Source organism: Saimiri boliviensis, chromosome 4 (assembly GCF_048565385.1).
Source record: "Saimiri boliviensis isolate mSaiBol1 chromosome 4, mSaiBol1.pri, whole genome shotgun sequence".
Lineage (NCBI taxonomy): Eukaryota > Metazoa > Chordata > Mammalia > Primates > Cebidae > Saimiri > Saimiri boliviensis.
Genome location: NC_133452.1, coordinates 114,134,216 through 114,150,812, shown reverse-complemented (window position 1 = coordinate 114,150,812; position 16,597 = coordinate 114,134,216). Strand labels below are relative to the sequence as shown.

At 36.2% G+C, this 16,597-nt stretch overlaps 1 protein-coding gene and 1 long non-coding RNA gene across 5 annotated transcripts in view; one reads left to right on the top strand and one right to left on the bottom strand.

The window, feature by feature from the left end:
- Positions 1-16,597, top strand: part of KCNQ5 (potassium voltage-gated channel subfamily Q member 5) — a 581,045-nt gene that overhangs the window by 431,452 nt on the left and 132,996 nt on the right. For all 4 annotated transcript variants that reach the window (XM_074398052.1, XM_074398053.1, XM_039467797.2 and 1 more), the window contains exons 4-5: positions 14,458-14,633; positions 14,900-15,025. In XM_074398052.1, coding sequence (XP_074254153.1) covers positions 14,458-14,633; positions 14,900-15,025 — 302 coding nt within the window. The remainder of the gene's footprint in view (positions 1-14,457; positions 14,634-14,899; positions 15,026-16,597) is intronic.
- Positions 1-16,597, bottom strand: part of LOC141584324 (uncharacterized) — a 93,947-nt gene that overhangs the window by 56,944 nt on the left and 20,406 nt on the right. The window lies entirely within an intron of this gene.

The following is a 16,597-nucleotide window of genomic DNA, read 5'->3' as shown; positions in this document are numbered from 1 at the left end:
ATCCATGCCCCATTCATGCCCTTTAATGTTATATACCCAGGTCCTAAAAGTTTCTGGCCACAATGCATGTGTGTTGAATGAATAAAAAGTTTAGAAAACTTTAAGCTAGTGAACAGTCATATGAGGGGCCTCATCCCCACCCACAACCCCTACACACACAAAGTAAAAATGACACAGTCAACATGAACAAATAGAGAAAAAAATTGTGGCAATTATAAGCAACGCAAGGTGAAAAATAGCCCCTTTACCTCAGTTATCAGAAGTTTTCAAAAGGATATTTTTTGCCTGCATTTTTTAATCTGATTGCTTCAATTCTTTAATTTGGTCTTGTGAACATGATTCTATTTTTTAATAAAGTGCTTAATTTGCATGTATGCATTTAATTATATGTTCTTTTACAGAAGCCTTATCTACTCCCATACTGCCTTTTTCTCAATTATTTTACTTCTGCCTTTTGCAAAATGTTTTAAATATTTGATTTTAGCCCCTAACACAGACTCCAAATCCGTGCTTGGAATTTGGAGATCAAAGTACTGTAGCTAATCCTTAGGACATTTGCCATCATGTGATTTAAGAATCCGTCTCTTATCAAGTTTCTGTGGTTTTCTGGAGTATTCACTGGTCATAATGTCAAAATGTGCACATCTGAAATTATTTTTGAATTATGCTTTCTTTTTTCTCTTCCATATTTAGTTAATGGGACAATATCCAGCTCCTGAATGGTATTGAACTCTATTAGACCATCTCCAGTCTCCTTATGAAGGATTCCTAAGTTGTAATATCACATGTTTTCCATAAACCTTTTTTTTTCCTTTAAATAGAGCATGTCTTATTCAAAAAGCTCATGACAATAGGAAAGGAATTGATAATGAAAAGAAAGTGAGTCCAAAGTAGGATTTTTCCTCATGGCTTTAGGATTTGTTATAAGACAGTGTGTTTCACCGTCTGACCTACAGCTTTGAGAGTCAGTTGCCATGAATTCTGATCCTGTTTCTGGAAGTAATTTATTACATTATCTTGTACAAGCCTCTCTGGGACACTCTTTCTTTCCTTTTAAGCACAGATAAGAGCAGCAACATCGTTTGCAGGGTTCATAAACAGCAGTACATAAAAGCAAATATGAAATTAGAAAGTTCCAAAAACTACTGTAATCTAGTGCCAGTGAAGGCAAATTTTGGCAAGGATTTCATAAATAAAGATGGGAGTTAGATGCATAATTATACGTGACCTGTTTGGTTAACAATCTCACTGAAATACAAATAGATAAATAGATATATAGGTAGATATAATAGATATAATAGATCTACACATGGCAACAAGCAGGAGTTTCAAAATTATAATGAATGTCAGGTATTTACTCTTGGCTTATATTTACTCAAATCCACTCCTTCAGAGCGCTATCTTTTTATTCTTCACAGGAGGAAAAGTCTATTTTCACACCCCAGTGTTTATCCCTAAGGATTAGCCAAGTACTTAAACTGTATCCATTTTATATTTCCAAAAATAAGAAATTGTTCATTGAAAAAGATTAAGAGAGCAAAGTGAACCAGGTAATTCTAAATTTCCCCGGATAATACTTAGAATGAATTCCTATCCATAAACGCCCTTTGCTGAATGACGTTTCAGCTCCTGTAGCATCTCCATTGCAAAATCCAAGTAACATAGTCTATTCAAAGAACTTCCTGAAAATATCCTTTCAAAAACTTTTAGCAGTAGGTGATGATTAATCATAACCTGTATGTCATCTGAAAATAAGTATCAAGTTTCTCAAAGAAAAATTACATATTCCAACGCTATTAAACACAACTGGCTGCTAAGTTTCAGAGAGTCCATATTATTTAACTGCTTAGAGTAAGTACAAAAAGAAAGTGTTATAAACTAGATATTGTGGGTTTGCTCTGTAAATTTAAGCCCATAATGCCATTGTTTGCCTGTTGATATTTAAATATTCAAGCTATGACCTTGAGTAAGTTATCCAAGCATGGAATTTCATCATAGGATGTTGGGATTTCCAGCAGATGTTTCAACTTTGATTATTCGTTGGTGTAATCCAAATCTTTTTTAAAATCTGCAGTCAAATACTGGTATGGGGTTCTGTTTAGAAATCAAAACTCACTGCAGCTTGTCATTTGGTATGTGTGAAAATAGACACTGAAGAAAATTTCAAACATCTGAGGATATCAAAGTGCAAAATTGTTGCTTCTAAAAGCTTGTCTTGAACTTTCTATATAAAAGGATATAATATACAGCTACTTTATCATTGCCCTAAACCATGTTCTAAAACATCAAAAAATACACATGACTTTTCATCTCTTTGATTTATTGAGAACTGATGGAATCACACCTAGGTAATTTATCCCAGATACTACAGTGTGCCTAAATAGGATATGCCTCATACTCCATAATGACTCTCAGGGAACAAATGCTTCTTTCCTGTTTTATAAATACAGAAACACAGCTTCCTTGCCTTCCTTCAGTCTGTAACCCACATCTGAAATTAAATGTTTGTGATCACACTTTGAAGCAATTTGTTTTAGTAGGTTACTAATACTGCAAGGGATCCATCCTGTAGTATTAAATAAATAAATAAATAAATCTACTACTTGACTCTGCATCCCTGACCTCTCCCCTAAACTCCAGCCCCATTCACTATCTACAAAATGCCTACTAGGCATCTCAAAATTAGCATGGCCAAAACCGAACAGGTAGTTCTACCCTTCATGTAGTGCTCCCTTTTCACCTATCCCCATGGTATTTCCCCAGCTCAGTAAATGACACTTCATTCACTCAATTGCTTAGACCAAGTACCCTGAAGTCAGCCTTAGACTCCCTTGTTTGTGTCACATTCCACAGTCAGTTTCAGCAAATCTTGGCCTCTCCACCTTCACAATGTGCCCCAAATCCAGCTCCTTTACAGCTCCTCCTGACTTTAACCTCACTCTTGTAAAGCTGCTCTCACCCTTTGTCCAGACCACAGCAGTGGCTTCTTAACTGGCCTTTTAGCTTCCTTTCTGACATCTGGCTTTCTTTCTGGCATCCAGCCCCCTCCTGACTGGTTTCCCAAAGGTAACCAAAATGATCTGGTAAAATGCACATCTGATCCTGCACTCTGCTCAAAACTCTCCCCCTACTGCTATTGTGTAATACTTAGAAGGACTACTAAAGTTATTCCTAAAGTTATTGTGATCTGTCCAGAGCCCTCCCTCACTAGCTTGATCTCCTTGCCTTCCCTTGAACACGCCGAATATGCTTCCACCTCAAGGTCTTTATGTTTTTTGTCTGTAACCCTTTCTCTTAGATATGGTCACAGTCACCCCCTCACTTCATTAGGTCTTGGCTCCTCTGAGATGCTTTCCCATTAAGACAACCTAAAATATTAAAAATGGCCAGGTGCGGTGGCTCATGCCTATAATCCCAGCACTTTGGGAGGCCAAGGCATGTGGATCACTTGAGTTTGAGACCAGCCTGGCCAATACAGTGAAATGTTGTCTCTAAAAAATACAAAATTAGCCAGAAGTGGTGGTCGGCACCTGCAATCCCAGCTACTCGGGAAGCTGAGGCAGAAAAATCACTTGAACCTGAGAGGTGGAGGTTGCAGTGAGCTAAGATCATGCCATTGCACTCCAGACTAGGTGACAGAGACTCTGTCTCAAAAATAAAATAAAAAATAAAATATTAAAAACATGTTAATTATAAGATGTTTGCTAAATTTTACCTGAATATCAACCATTTGTAAGTAGTTATATTCCTTGTTCTTAATAATACTTTTACTTCTTGGAACTTCACATCAAGATAGACCACCTGCTCCTCTGTGACTCCACCCTCATCCTGCTCTGTATTTCCCCAGGGTTTTTGTCACTGCCTAACATTATATTCTGTACTTGTTTATTGGTTTAACATCAGCCTATCCCAGAAGAACATAAGCTCCCTAAGGGCAGAAAACTTTTCTGTTTTATTCACTGCTCTATATCTCATGCTTGGCTCATAGTAGACATGCAACAAAAAATATTTGTTGAATGAATAAATTGCCTTAACACTTAATTTGAGAAAAGTCATATCCAAAACACTCCTGCTGATGCTTCATCATTCAACCAGTATTCAAAACGAAGAATGTACCACTTAAAATTTGAGAAATTCAGTTAGAAAGGATCCTTGACACTTTCCGGTTCAATCCAACTCTTAAAAGTATGGAAACCAACCCTGAGAGATAAGTGGTGACAAAGCTAGTTAATGGTGGACAGATAATTAAACTAGGCATTGTTCAATATTCTTTTTTTTTTTTTTTCTCCTGAGATAGAGTCTCACTCTGTCACCCAGGCTGGAGTGCAGTGGTGCAATCTCATCTTACTGCAACTTCCACCTCCCAGGTTCAAGCAGTTCCTCCTGCCTTAGCCTTCTGAGTAGCTGGGATTACAGGCATGCACCACCATGCCCAGTTTATTTTTGTATCTTTGGTAGAGATGGGATTTCAGCATGTTGGCCAGGCTAGTGTTGAACTGGCTGGTCTCGAACTCCTGACCTCGTGATCCACCTGCCTCGGCCTCCCAAAGTGCTGGCATTACAGGTGTGCGCCACCACGCCTGGCCAGTTCAATGTTCTTTATGCTTCCATACTTTACATCTCTGTTTCTTTTGAAAGTTCTTTTAGAATTCTGTATACATAAGCAAATATAGTGGAACCAGAACATTTCAATTCCGTCTTACCTTGCTGCTCTTTTGGCAATAAAACATCTGGCACATGATATACATGGAACGCTAAAAAAAATTATAGATTTCTACAGAAAAGAGCTCACATTGATAAGACAGGTTGACCTCTCTTTCTCAATCTGCTATGCCATTGAGACAACCTAAAATATTTAAAACATTTTAATTATAATATTTTTGCTATATTTTACCTAAATATCAACCATTTGCATGTAGTTGTATTTCCTATTCTTGATAATACTTTACTTCTTGGAATTTCACATTTAAGCCTTTGTTTCACTTTCTACATCTCTGTTCACCAGACTTCCTACAAAATAAAAGCTACCAAAAGAGAAACATGGGAAAAATATGTAAGTGTTCTGGAAACAGAAATGAGTTTGATTTCTGGCTCCGTTTACCAGCTAAATGACTTTGGATAAGATTCTTGAACTTTCTTAGTATCAAATTATTGATCTAGAAAAGTGAGGGGAAAGGTATATATATAAAACACTGTTTTTTAGATTAAGAGTTAACACGGTACCAGGCACACTAAGGTAGATTAAAGGCTTTATATGTATTATTTCATTTAATCATTACAATAGCCCTGTGAAAAAAAGGGATCTATTCCCTATTTACAGGTGAGGACTCCAAGACTCAGCAAGATTAATAGGCCCGAGGACACAACTTGAAAAGGACAGAACTAGAAATACCTTGGCTGTTGCACATGAAGTTTACGCTCATAACCTCTGTGCCTCTTGAAAGGCTACTATAGAGAAATAATGAAATAGAGTCTGTGTACTGAGTAGCCCACACAGCCTCATACATCAGAAGTACTCAATAAATGTTGCCCATTTCTCTTCTCTTTTCCCACCACTGACTAAATAAATTACCTTGGCCAATGTACTAACCTTTCTAGGCCATAGCTACTTTTTAAAATAAATAATGGTTCTCTTTTTTCTCATTACAAAAGCAATACATGGCTATTAAAGATCATTTGGACAGAAGATATAGAGAGAGAGAGAGACTAAAATTTATACATAATCTTACCACCTAAAGAAAATCACATTAATATGTAGATATATGTATTATAGTATTTATTTTTCTATATACTATAAGAATATATAATCTGGCCAGGCGCAGTGTCTCACACCTGTAATCCCAGCACTTTAGGGGGCCAAGGCGGGTGGATCACTTGAGGTCAGGAGGTCAAGACCAGCCTGACCAACATGGTGAAACCCCGTCTCTACTAAAAATACAAAAATTAGCTGAGCGTGGTGGCAGGTGCCTGTAATCCCAGCTATTGGGAAGGCTGAGGCAGGAGAATCCCTTCAATCCAGGAGGCGGAGGTTGCAGTGAGTTGAGATCACACCACTGCACTCTAGCCTGGGCAACAAGAGGAAAACTCTGTCTCTAAAATAAAAAGAATATGTAATTTTTTGGGAGAGCAAAACTGAAATAATCCTATATATCCTGCTATGTAATCAATTATTTAAATAATGATGTTCAGAAACATTTTATCTCACAATATTCTTCTAAGACATGAGGTTTTGTGCTTGCATAGTATTTGTGGTAATAATAGTAATAATAAATTAGCTAAAATGTGTTGTGTAGTTTAGTATTATACTGAGATGTTTCACAGTTAAATTATTCAATTCTAACAGTCCTATGACATAGGTACTTTTATTATCTTCATTTCACAGATAAAAAAAAAAAAACTGAGGCAAAGAAAGTTTCAGTCACTTAACCCAGGTAACCTAACTATTAAATGGCAGAGCCAGAATTGGAGCTCAGGCACATGAGCTCCACAGCCCATGCTCTGGAAAGGATATACCATGTTGTTTTTTATTAATCCATCTTTATTAGAGATCTGGATTGGTTCTAATTTTTTATACTATTACTAGTAGTGCTAGGTATGAGCTGAGAGGAGAAAAAAATAATAGTTTAATTGGGATTGGTTCTAATTTTTTTATACTGTTACTAGTAGTGTTAGGTATGAGCTGAGAGGAGAAAAAAAATAATAGTTTAATAAGTATACTGATGCAAACTTTTGTTGGCCTCTGCAGTTTTATCACACATCCCTAGAGTTTAAATTCCTGTAATAATAGTTATTCACATTGTTAATAGTCTTGGCAAATAATGTCAAATTGCTCCCCCAAAAATACCATATCAATTTATCCTTGCAGAAAATCTTCATTACTTTTTCTTCTCTGCCTTGCCAATGTTGACAATTCATTTTTTTAAACTTTGTAAGTTTGATAGAATAAAATGATACCTTTCTACTATTTTAAATTTCAAAACTAGAAATCGTTAAGTACTTCTTTCTATATGTTTATTCGTCATTGTTACTTCTGTCCAATTTCCTGCTAGCATGTTTTCTTAGTGTTTTATGTTTATGTATTAAAGATAATAATCTTTTGTTCATCATCATATATGTTACCATTTTTTTTCCAGCTTTGTTTTTTGCATCAATCTGGATAGAGTTTTTGTTTTTGTTTTTTTAATGTATGGATTTTTGTGTATTTGTGCCTTCACTTCTGAGCTGTAAAATGTGGGAGGAATAAATAGGTTTACAATAATTGATGCAACTTTGAAAAGGAATAATATTATTGTCATACTACTGTAGGAATAGGCAATAAAACATAATAGAATCCAAAAATAGGCCTCTCAATAAGTACATGGAAACATTTAGAGAAGGATATAGTTTTTATTTAGATGGTATTGGGAAAATTGACTTTCACATGGGATAAAAAGTGAGATTTGTTCTCTACTTCACCACAGAGACAAAAAAGAATTCCATTAAAGCTACAGATTGTATCAGATTGTATAAGCTAGAGTAATGCTTAATTATTATACAAATTTCCAAATTCTAGTAACTAAACAAAATAGCAGTTTATTTCTTACTTGTAGAATATCCAATGAAAGTGTTCTTTGTTTTGGGTTGGGGTATAAGATAAAGGCTCTGTTCCAGGCAGTCATTCAGGAATCCAGGCTGACAAAGACACTGCCATCTTCAGCATATTGCTTCTAAGGGCATTCTTACCACCAAAATGCAACTAACACAGAAAAAGAGAAAGTGATAAGCCAAATGGGCTTGCCCTAAGCCTGAAAGTGGCATACATCATTTCCATTCATCTTCCACTAACTAGAATTAGTCACCTCATCTCACCCAGAGCAAGGGGTCCAGGGAAATGAGACATCTGGACATGCAGGCACTTCTCAGAGATAATGCTAGACCTCGGAAGGGAAGCACCTATCTGTGGTAGACAGCTAGCTACCTTTGACATGAAGATGATTCTGAACAGTCAACATAAATGTATTAACTAAACAAACATATACGTGTGCCAAAATAAAATATAGGAGAATATTTTTATAATCTTTATTGGACAAAGTCATTCTAGATAACTTCTGTGACTTTTAAATGATGTGAAGTCCAGGAGTCTAAAGCAGGAGGGGCATGGTTTTGTTTTGCCTATTATACAGCTATTTGCAAAGATTGAAGACTTATAATATCCCAGGTAATACATGAAAATGCTTAGAACCATGTCTGTCACATAGTGAACAGTAAACATTAGCTTTTACTAGTACTATTTTTATTATTATTAGGATTCCTTTTTATTAACAAGGAGAGAGAGAAGTAAGCGTTTCCATACCTTGTTAGGGAGAATTGGTACTATCATTTTGAAGGCATCTTGAGATCAATCACAAATTAAAATATGCCAACAATTTAGTCTCAAGGAATTTACCCTTAAATTCCTTATTCTAAAAATAGATGTATAGGACTATTCATTTCAGCATCATCTTAATAGCAAAACCGAAAGTAACCCAAAATTCATTAATAACTGTCTTAGTTCATTTGTGTTGTAATAAGGGAATACACAGGCTGAGTATTTATAAAGAAAGGAGGTTTATGGGGCTCACTGTTCTGCAGGCTGTACAAAAAGTGTGGTGCGTGCATCTGCTCCTGGTCAGAACCTCAGGCTGCTTCCACTCATGGCAGAAGGTGAAGCGGGGCCAGCATGTGCTGAGATCACGTGGTGAGAGAGGAAGCAAGACAGAAGTGCCATGTTCTTTTTAACGACCAACTCTTAAGGGAACTAATAGAGCCAGAACTCAGTCATTACCTCAAGGATGGTACCAAGCCATCCATAAGCGATTCTCCCCCATGACCCGAACACCTCCCATCAGGCCTCACCTCTAACACCGGGGTCAAATTTCCACATGACATTTGGAGGGTCAGATATCTAAACTATAGCATAAGTAATTGGTTAATTAAATAAATTAGGGTCTTAGGATCTTACCTTATACATATTTGTATTGTTTTGATCTTTTATTTTATAACTTTAAAATGTACATTTCATTAAAATTATTCAAAGTTTAGCTTATAGTGAGGCCACTAAAATAATTTAAAGAACTGAAACAAAAAAACATGTTGTGGGACAGGGGGATATAAACATTAAGAACATTGTATTTGTTGCACTTCTGATTTTCCCAGAGAGAAAAAGATAAAATTGGTTTAAGGAGAAAGAGGTAAATTCATTCTGTTATTAGGGAAAACTTTCTGAGACTCTAGAATAACTTTTAATATATAAAAACTTTAAAAGCCTGAAGTCTCCAGACAGTTTCTGGGAGTCAAGATGTACCCTCTTTGTGGCTTACCTCCAGAGAATTTATCTGTCCTTATAACTACTAGTTTGAAAGTATTCAACCATACTTTGATCCAGATGATTTAGCTCTTTTCATTGTGTTTTTATATTGAGCCATGTTATGCCTTCTAAAAGATGCATTATGCAGTGTAACTGTAGGAGCAAAACATAGACCTTCAGGTTCAGATGTACAATTGGCCTTGCTTTAACCCAGTCCTTGAGTTCATGATAGGGAAGTTTTGGATGTAAATTTACCTTATAATGAAGGCTTTTTGGTATTTCCGTGACTAACACCTTTTAGACAGGGTCCATGGTGATCAATTCATATTGATTTTGCTGACTAAATAATACTTGAGCAAAGTTCCAGTGGCATCTAAAAATAAGCTCTTTCATGATCTTTACATTTCTTAAATATCATTATAGTATTTATTTTGTTCAAATCTTTGCAGTCACCTCAAATTTCCAGAATTCCTGTGTAAATCATTCTAAGTAATTCAGTACCTTTGTGAACCTACTTCCTAATACCTTGTAAACCTGCATTTCACATTTCTACTGGGCTGCTTATAATCTTTCTTCACTGCTTCCCAACTTGTTCTAATTTGTTTCCTTTGGAAGAGGTAGATTTTAAGAGCTCAGAATTACATGCTTTTTTTCATGCGATTTAGAGCTCCTCCTTGTTTATTAGCAGTTCTGTGTCTTTCTCTAGTCCCATTTTCTCTTGAAGCAGCCATAAAAGTACCATCTGTTTTTCAGCATCATTCTATTTCTGCTTTCTCCTCCCTGCACTTTTCTCTTCTCTGAATGCTTTATGTGATAACAATTTATTCTTGATTTATTATCCACCTGCTTTCACAGCCTTCCCCTTTCTGCTCCTCCTCCACCCCTATCCCCCACCCTGATTGGAGTGGTATTCCATAGTTCTTAAGGACAAAGCTCTGGAGTCAAGTAAGGACCAACTCAACCACTTATGCATGTTGGGCTTTAGTGACTTGACCACTACAAGCCTCAATTTCTTTGTTTATAAGAAAGAGAAGGTTATAGTACCATCTACTGCATAGGGTTTCTTGAAGAATTAAATAAAATAATATACATCATGGTTTCTCAACCTTGGCACTATTGACATTTGGGGCTCATTCTTTGTTCTTAAGACTGTCCTGGGCATTGTAGGATGTTTAGCAGTAATCCTGGCCTCTACCACTAGATCCTCATAGCAACTCTCTTCCCAGTTATGACAATGAAAAATGTCTCCAGACATTGCTAAATACCCCAGGGAGGCAAAATTGTCCCCATTCAGAACCACTGATGTATAGAAACATTTAGCAGTGCCTGGTACGTAGTGGGGACTTGATTAATAATCGTGATGAATGGTCAGATAAATGATTGAATATTCGTTTTTAATACAAGTGTCTAATATAATTCTTGACAGTCAGTTAACCACTTAATACATAAATGGATAAACAAATGAACATGAAGCCAGTGAGTTTCAAGGTCTGTCCGTAATTTCTACCTTATACAAAAATGTGGTATCTTCACTAAACACAAGCTTCCTATGTTTCAAAAAATATTTTAGACAATTAACTAACTGCACAGCTTAAGCTACTCCCCCAATTTAATATTTATGCATATACTTTAAAGAATAGGGAGATTTTAAAATAAGCTGTAATGGATGAGAGCTGTAACAATTATGTTGTAATAGAATTCATTGCTAAAACTTGAAGTGATCTTTGGATTAACCTGAGTATTTCAGGTTGATATTCCAGTGAATAAGCCATTGATGTGGTAAGAGAACAAAGCTCAGGCAACTTTTAAGTATTTGTTAGTCTCAGTTATCTTATGTAAATATTTTTGAGTGCCTTCTGTGTTTCAGGCACTGTTCTGGGTACTTAGGATACCTTCGTGAACAAAACAATGATCCAACCCTGTGGAACCTCCATTCTATGAAGTAATGATCACAAAAATAATAAGTATATATATAGAAATAAAAATATAGATTACTCACAACTTCTAAAATATTAGCATAGGAAATACTCTAGGCGGTACTGACAGCAAAATTCTAGTGGGTGACTGTAACTGAACCAGAAACGTTTTTGTGACTTCGTTCACTGTTTGCCATTTGGTTGCTCATCTTGTGTTTTCAGTTTACTGAACTCTTAACTTTCTTGTCTGATCTGAATTACAAGGAAGGTATTAAATCAAATCTGTGGTTACCTTTGCATGTTTTGGAACTGCAAACATTTAGATGATGATTCACTGTGTGTGTAATTTTTTTAATTGTCTCAAATCAACAATCTTACTCTTGCTTTTCTGGGTTTTTCTCTAATGAACTAACTTCATAGCATACTTTTTGTGCTGTAGTCTAACAAACCAAGAGCTGATTTTTTAAGAAAATGAATACAATATATGCTTTTTGTGCCTCACTTTTTTTGCCTATAAAATGGGATCTGTGAGATACCTAACACATAAAGTTGTTATAAGGATTAAATAAGGTAATGTTTATTAAAAAAAAAAAAAAAAAAAAAAACCACTTAGAACTAAAGAAAATGCCAAGCACATAGTATTAAGTGTAGTATTTTCTGCACCCCTACTGGCCATGTAATTTTTTTCTAGTATTTCCAGTATTTTAACTTAGTAAATTAGGTAGTATATCTTTTTCTTTTCTTTCTATACTTGGGAGAAAGAAAGCAGGATTACAAGGAAATAAAAGCAAAATATATATCCGACAGGGCCATATAAGTAATGTCTCTTTGTAAACCACTAGTGTCAGGTGTAAATCCCTCCACATGATGAAAACCAAGAGATGTGTTTGTACATAACTCTTTTTATAAAGATTTTTTAATTTCAAAGACACGGTCATTTTTATAAAATTCTAACACATTAAAATTAATAATTTAGAAAGTGAAAAGCCCCTTTATGCATATATTAACTCCAGATCACTACCTTTAGAGATAATTAATGGTAATAATCAATGTATAGTCTCACTTTTTTCTTTTTTGAGACAGAGTCTTGCTCTGTCGCCAGGCTGGGGTGCAGTGGTGGGATCTCAGCTCACTGCAACCTCTGCCTCCTGGGTTCAAGTGATTCTCATGCGTCACCCTCCTGAGTAGCTGGAATTACAGGCGCCCACCACCACACCCAGCTAATTTTTGTATTTTTAGTAGAGACAAGATTTCACCATGTTGTCCAGGATGGTCTCAATCTCCTGACCTCATGATCCACTTGCCTTGGCCTCCCAAAGTGCTGAGATTACAGGCATGAGACACTGTACCCAGCCTAGTCTCAAAATTTTTTCCTGGTCATATACTAGTATATATTTCTATTAAAACAAAATCACATGGTACATAGTTTTGCAGCTGGCCTTTAGTCACTTAGAATACATCTTTGGTGTCTGTTTCACCACATTCAGTTCCTTCTTGTTTCCAACAGCTGTTAAGAGTGGTAACTCTCTGGGTCTCTGGGTGCTTACCCACAAAAGCACATGCATTAGAGCTGGTTGAAAAAGTCCTTCAAGGCGGGCACCAGTGGCTCACACCTGTAATCTCAACTTTTTGGAGGCCAAAGCTGGCAGACAATGTGAGTTCAGAAGTTCAAGACCAAAAAAAAAAAAGAAAAGTTTAAGACCAGCCTGGGCAACATGGCAAAACCCCATCTCTACAAAAAATACAAAAATTAGCCAGGCATGTTAGTGCATGCCTGTAGTCCCAGCTCCTCAGGAGGCTGAGGTGGGATACAGAGGTTGCAGTGAGTGGAACTCATGCCACTGCACTGCAGCCTGGGTGACAGAGTGAAACCCTGTCAAGGGATGGATGGATGGATGGAAGGAAGGAAGGAAGGAAGGAAGGAAGGAAGGAAGGAAGGAAAAAGGAAGGAAGAGAGGAAGTCAGGGAGGAAAAAGCCCTTCAGCTGAAACTTGCAATGCCAACAACTGACCCCTCTCTCTTTCTCAAAGCACTGACCCAACAAGGGGCATGAGCAGAGAGGCTCAGAAGGTCTTCTCAGTCCACACTAAGAAACCAGACCTTTCTCAGTGCAGGGAGAAGGATGAACTGAATGAGGAATACACACTCATATGGCAGTTAATCCAGAGGATGACAGAAACATTACAAATGTGATACCATTGAAATGGAACTCCTCTTTGGAGTGTGGAAGCCCAGGCTTACACAACTCACTTGAAGCAGAAAGGAAATTGTATTTGAGGATGTTAAGGTCAAGCTAACTTTTATTAAAATTGCCACAGGAGGTCATTCGTCCCCACTTCATTTATACCACTTCCAAGCCTACTTCCCACCACTCAAATACTTGTGGAGTGATTACATTCTCTTTTATCTTTTCTATGCTTTCATTAGATGCTCTTTTTCTCTTATTTGCTTATAAAAAGGAAGATTTTTTTAAGTCAAGTGTCAATATGCCAAACATTAAGTATCCACTCCCTTGCAATGCAGTGTTTATATTTACAAACCCTATTATAACAAATGTAATATTACTTAATTATGCAGCAAACTTATACATAATTGGCGAACCAGGTCTAAGGAATACTCTGTACAGGAAGAATATTCAGCTTAGTTGAGGCCTTTGCTAAACAATATGCAAAGTTGCAGGTGCCATGCTAGGGAATTTTTGGGATAAAGGGAATGCAAACTTATTTGGCAGGAAAACTAGAGGCATGATTATACCTTGTAGCACTTTCATGGCTGGGCAGATTTAGATGCCTCTGTCACATCACCCAGAAGCTGTAGTGTTGAAGGCTGAGGCAGGAGTTCCTTTTGCCACAGGAAAAAGGATGAAACCAGAGAAATTGTGAAACGTTGCCCCAGAGTTTTAAGGGTCTCTGAAACCTTGGGTTTTTTTAATGCTATTGTCCAATGTGTTGAAGGTTAATTAATATGTGGTTCAAAATTGCATAGGGAAAGCACAAAATGGCCAAAGGGGCAGAACTACAGCAATAGGTAGGTCCTGTTCTCTGCCTTTTCACTCTTAAGTCTTCACAGAGGCCAAGTGGCACTAGGTGTGGCTGGGGATCAGGATCTGCATATTTGTGCCTTAAATAGGTCAAAGCGAATTTTTGGAAATATTGTTTTGGTAAATAAAAATTCCTGGTCATGCTAATTATGGCTGTTTCAACCTGTGTCTTTCAGATACCATTGTTCTTATCGCTTCAATAGCAGTTGTTTCTGCAAAAACTCAGGGTAATATTTTTGCCACGTCTGCACTCAGAAGTCTCCGTTTCCTACAGATCCTCCGCATGGTGCGCATGGACCGAAGGGGAGGCACTTGGAAATTACTGGGTTCGGTGGTTTATGCTCACAGCAAGGTACGATTTGCTTTCTGAGTTCAAAAAAAATTTTTTTTGAAATCTTTTCATTGATTGTTATAATATTTAATAAACCTATCACAAGCAAACTTAGTCATTGCAGAAATTGGTTAAAACAATTTTGGGACATGATGTGCAATGTACTGTGTAAAAGCCACCGTAAACATCCAGGAATCAGTAAAGTGGATAGAATCATCATAGAATTCTTTTTTCCTTTTTCAAAGATTTTCCACCTCTAAAAAATCTTTCATTCCTTTTATATCTAGGAATTAATCACAGCTTGGTACATAGGATTTTTGGTTCTTATTTTTTCATCTTTCCTTGTCTATCTGGTGGAAAAGGATGCCAATAAAGAGTTTTCTACATATGCAGATGCTCTCTGGTGGGGCACAGTAAGTATAAAAATATGTTTTTATTTATTGGATGTTGTGAAATGTTTTTTTAAACACAATATAATGGTTCCTATGGAGGGTCTCAATAAAAATATCAACTTGCAAAAGAGAGTTATGTGGAAAATAAACTACTTAGAATTGTCTAAAGGCTTTCCACATCTTTTTGGGCCAACTATGGTCTCTTGTAAACCATCATTAATATTTCTTGGGTGCTAGATTGTTGCCAAAATAAAAATATATAAAATATATAAATATATATTATTTTTTGAATGGTGATTAAAACATTGATAGGTTGTTTATTTGTTTTAACTTTATAGAGCAGAAATTGAAATTATCAATTGTTACATTGATTTTTCACTCTTCAAAAGTTTATCTGGGTTTAAAAAATGAATGGAAGCTCTGAATAAAATTGCAGCAATAAAAAAGAAGACTGGTAACCATCTGTGAGATCAGAGATTATAGACATCTGATTTCAAAACTTTCCTCTCAAAACCTGCTTTTTCTTTATATTGTAATTAAAGAATAATTTTCCAAAAAAAAAGTAAAATCATGATTCTCACATAAACAGAAAGTTAACACATGCTAAACATTTTATTTAACTCATTTTTAAAATTTAAGTCATTAATAATGAAGAAACCAGTGAGATGTTAAAACCAGTTCAAAGCACTATCCAAAGAACAGAAACATTTAAAGATCAGGAATATTGAAATCAATGTGCAAATAGAAGCAAAACTGGCTCCATCCACAGTGTGGGAGGGAAGTCAGTTAAACCTCCACTAGGCAGAATTGATTTACATGTCCATAGGCAAGAATTATTTTGCATTGCTACCAGTTATCAACAACTTACAGAGCTGTAAAATAGCTAAAAGGCTATGAAAAGAGCAGAGCCCCATAAAATCAGAATCCAAAACCCTGGAAGGGTGTACTCCAAACAACGCATAGTTTTCCACTGAAGCAAAAATTTTCTCTGCATTGTAAAGAATTTATAAAACAGTCATTGGAACTTGTGCCCTGATAAGAATGTCACCGGATATAGGAGTGCTATATGCAATGTATCAATTACATTTATTTTTATTTTATTCCTTTAACGTTTTCCAAAGGGGAGTTATATGAAAATAATTATAACCAAGCATGGTGGCTCATGCCTATAATCCCAGAACTTTGGGAGGCCAAGGTAGGAGGATTGCTTGGGCTCAGGAGTTTGAGACCAGCCTGGGCAACATAGCAAGACCCCATCTCTACAAAAAAAAAATACACAAAATAGCCAGGTGGGAGGATCGCTTGAGCCAGGGAGGTAGATTAATGCTTGTCTACAGAATGTCCATATCTTTTTGGTCCAAACCCCTTAAGTTCTCTTTTATACCACCCTTAGTATTTCTTGAGTTCTAGAGTGTTGCCAAAATAAAAATATATGATTTTTCTTAAACTGTGATTAAACAATAAGCTTTTTATTTGTTTTTTTTGTGGTTTTTTTTTAATGTTTTTGTTGTTGTTGTTGTTGTTGTTGTTGTTGTTCAGTGGAGCACAGAATTAAGTTACCAATTGTTGCATTGTTCCACTAGTCATCAAAAG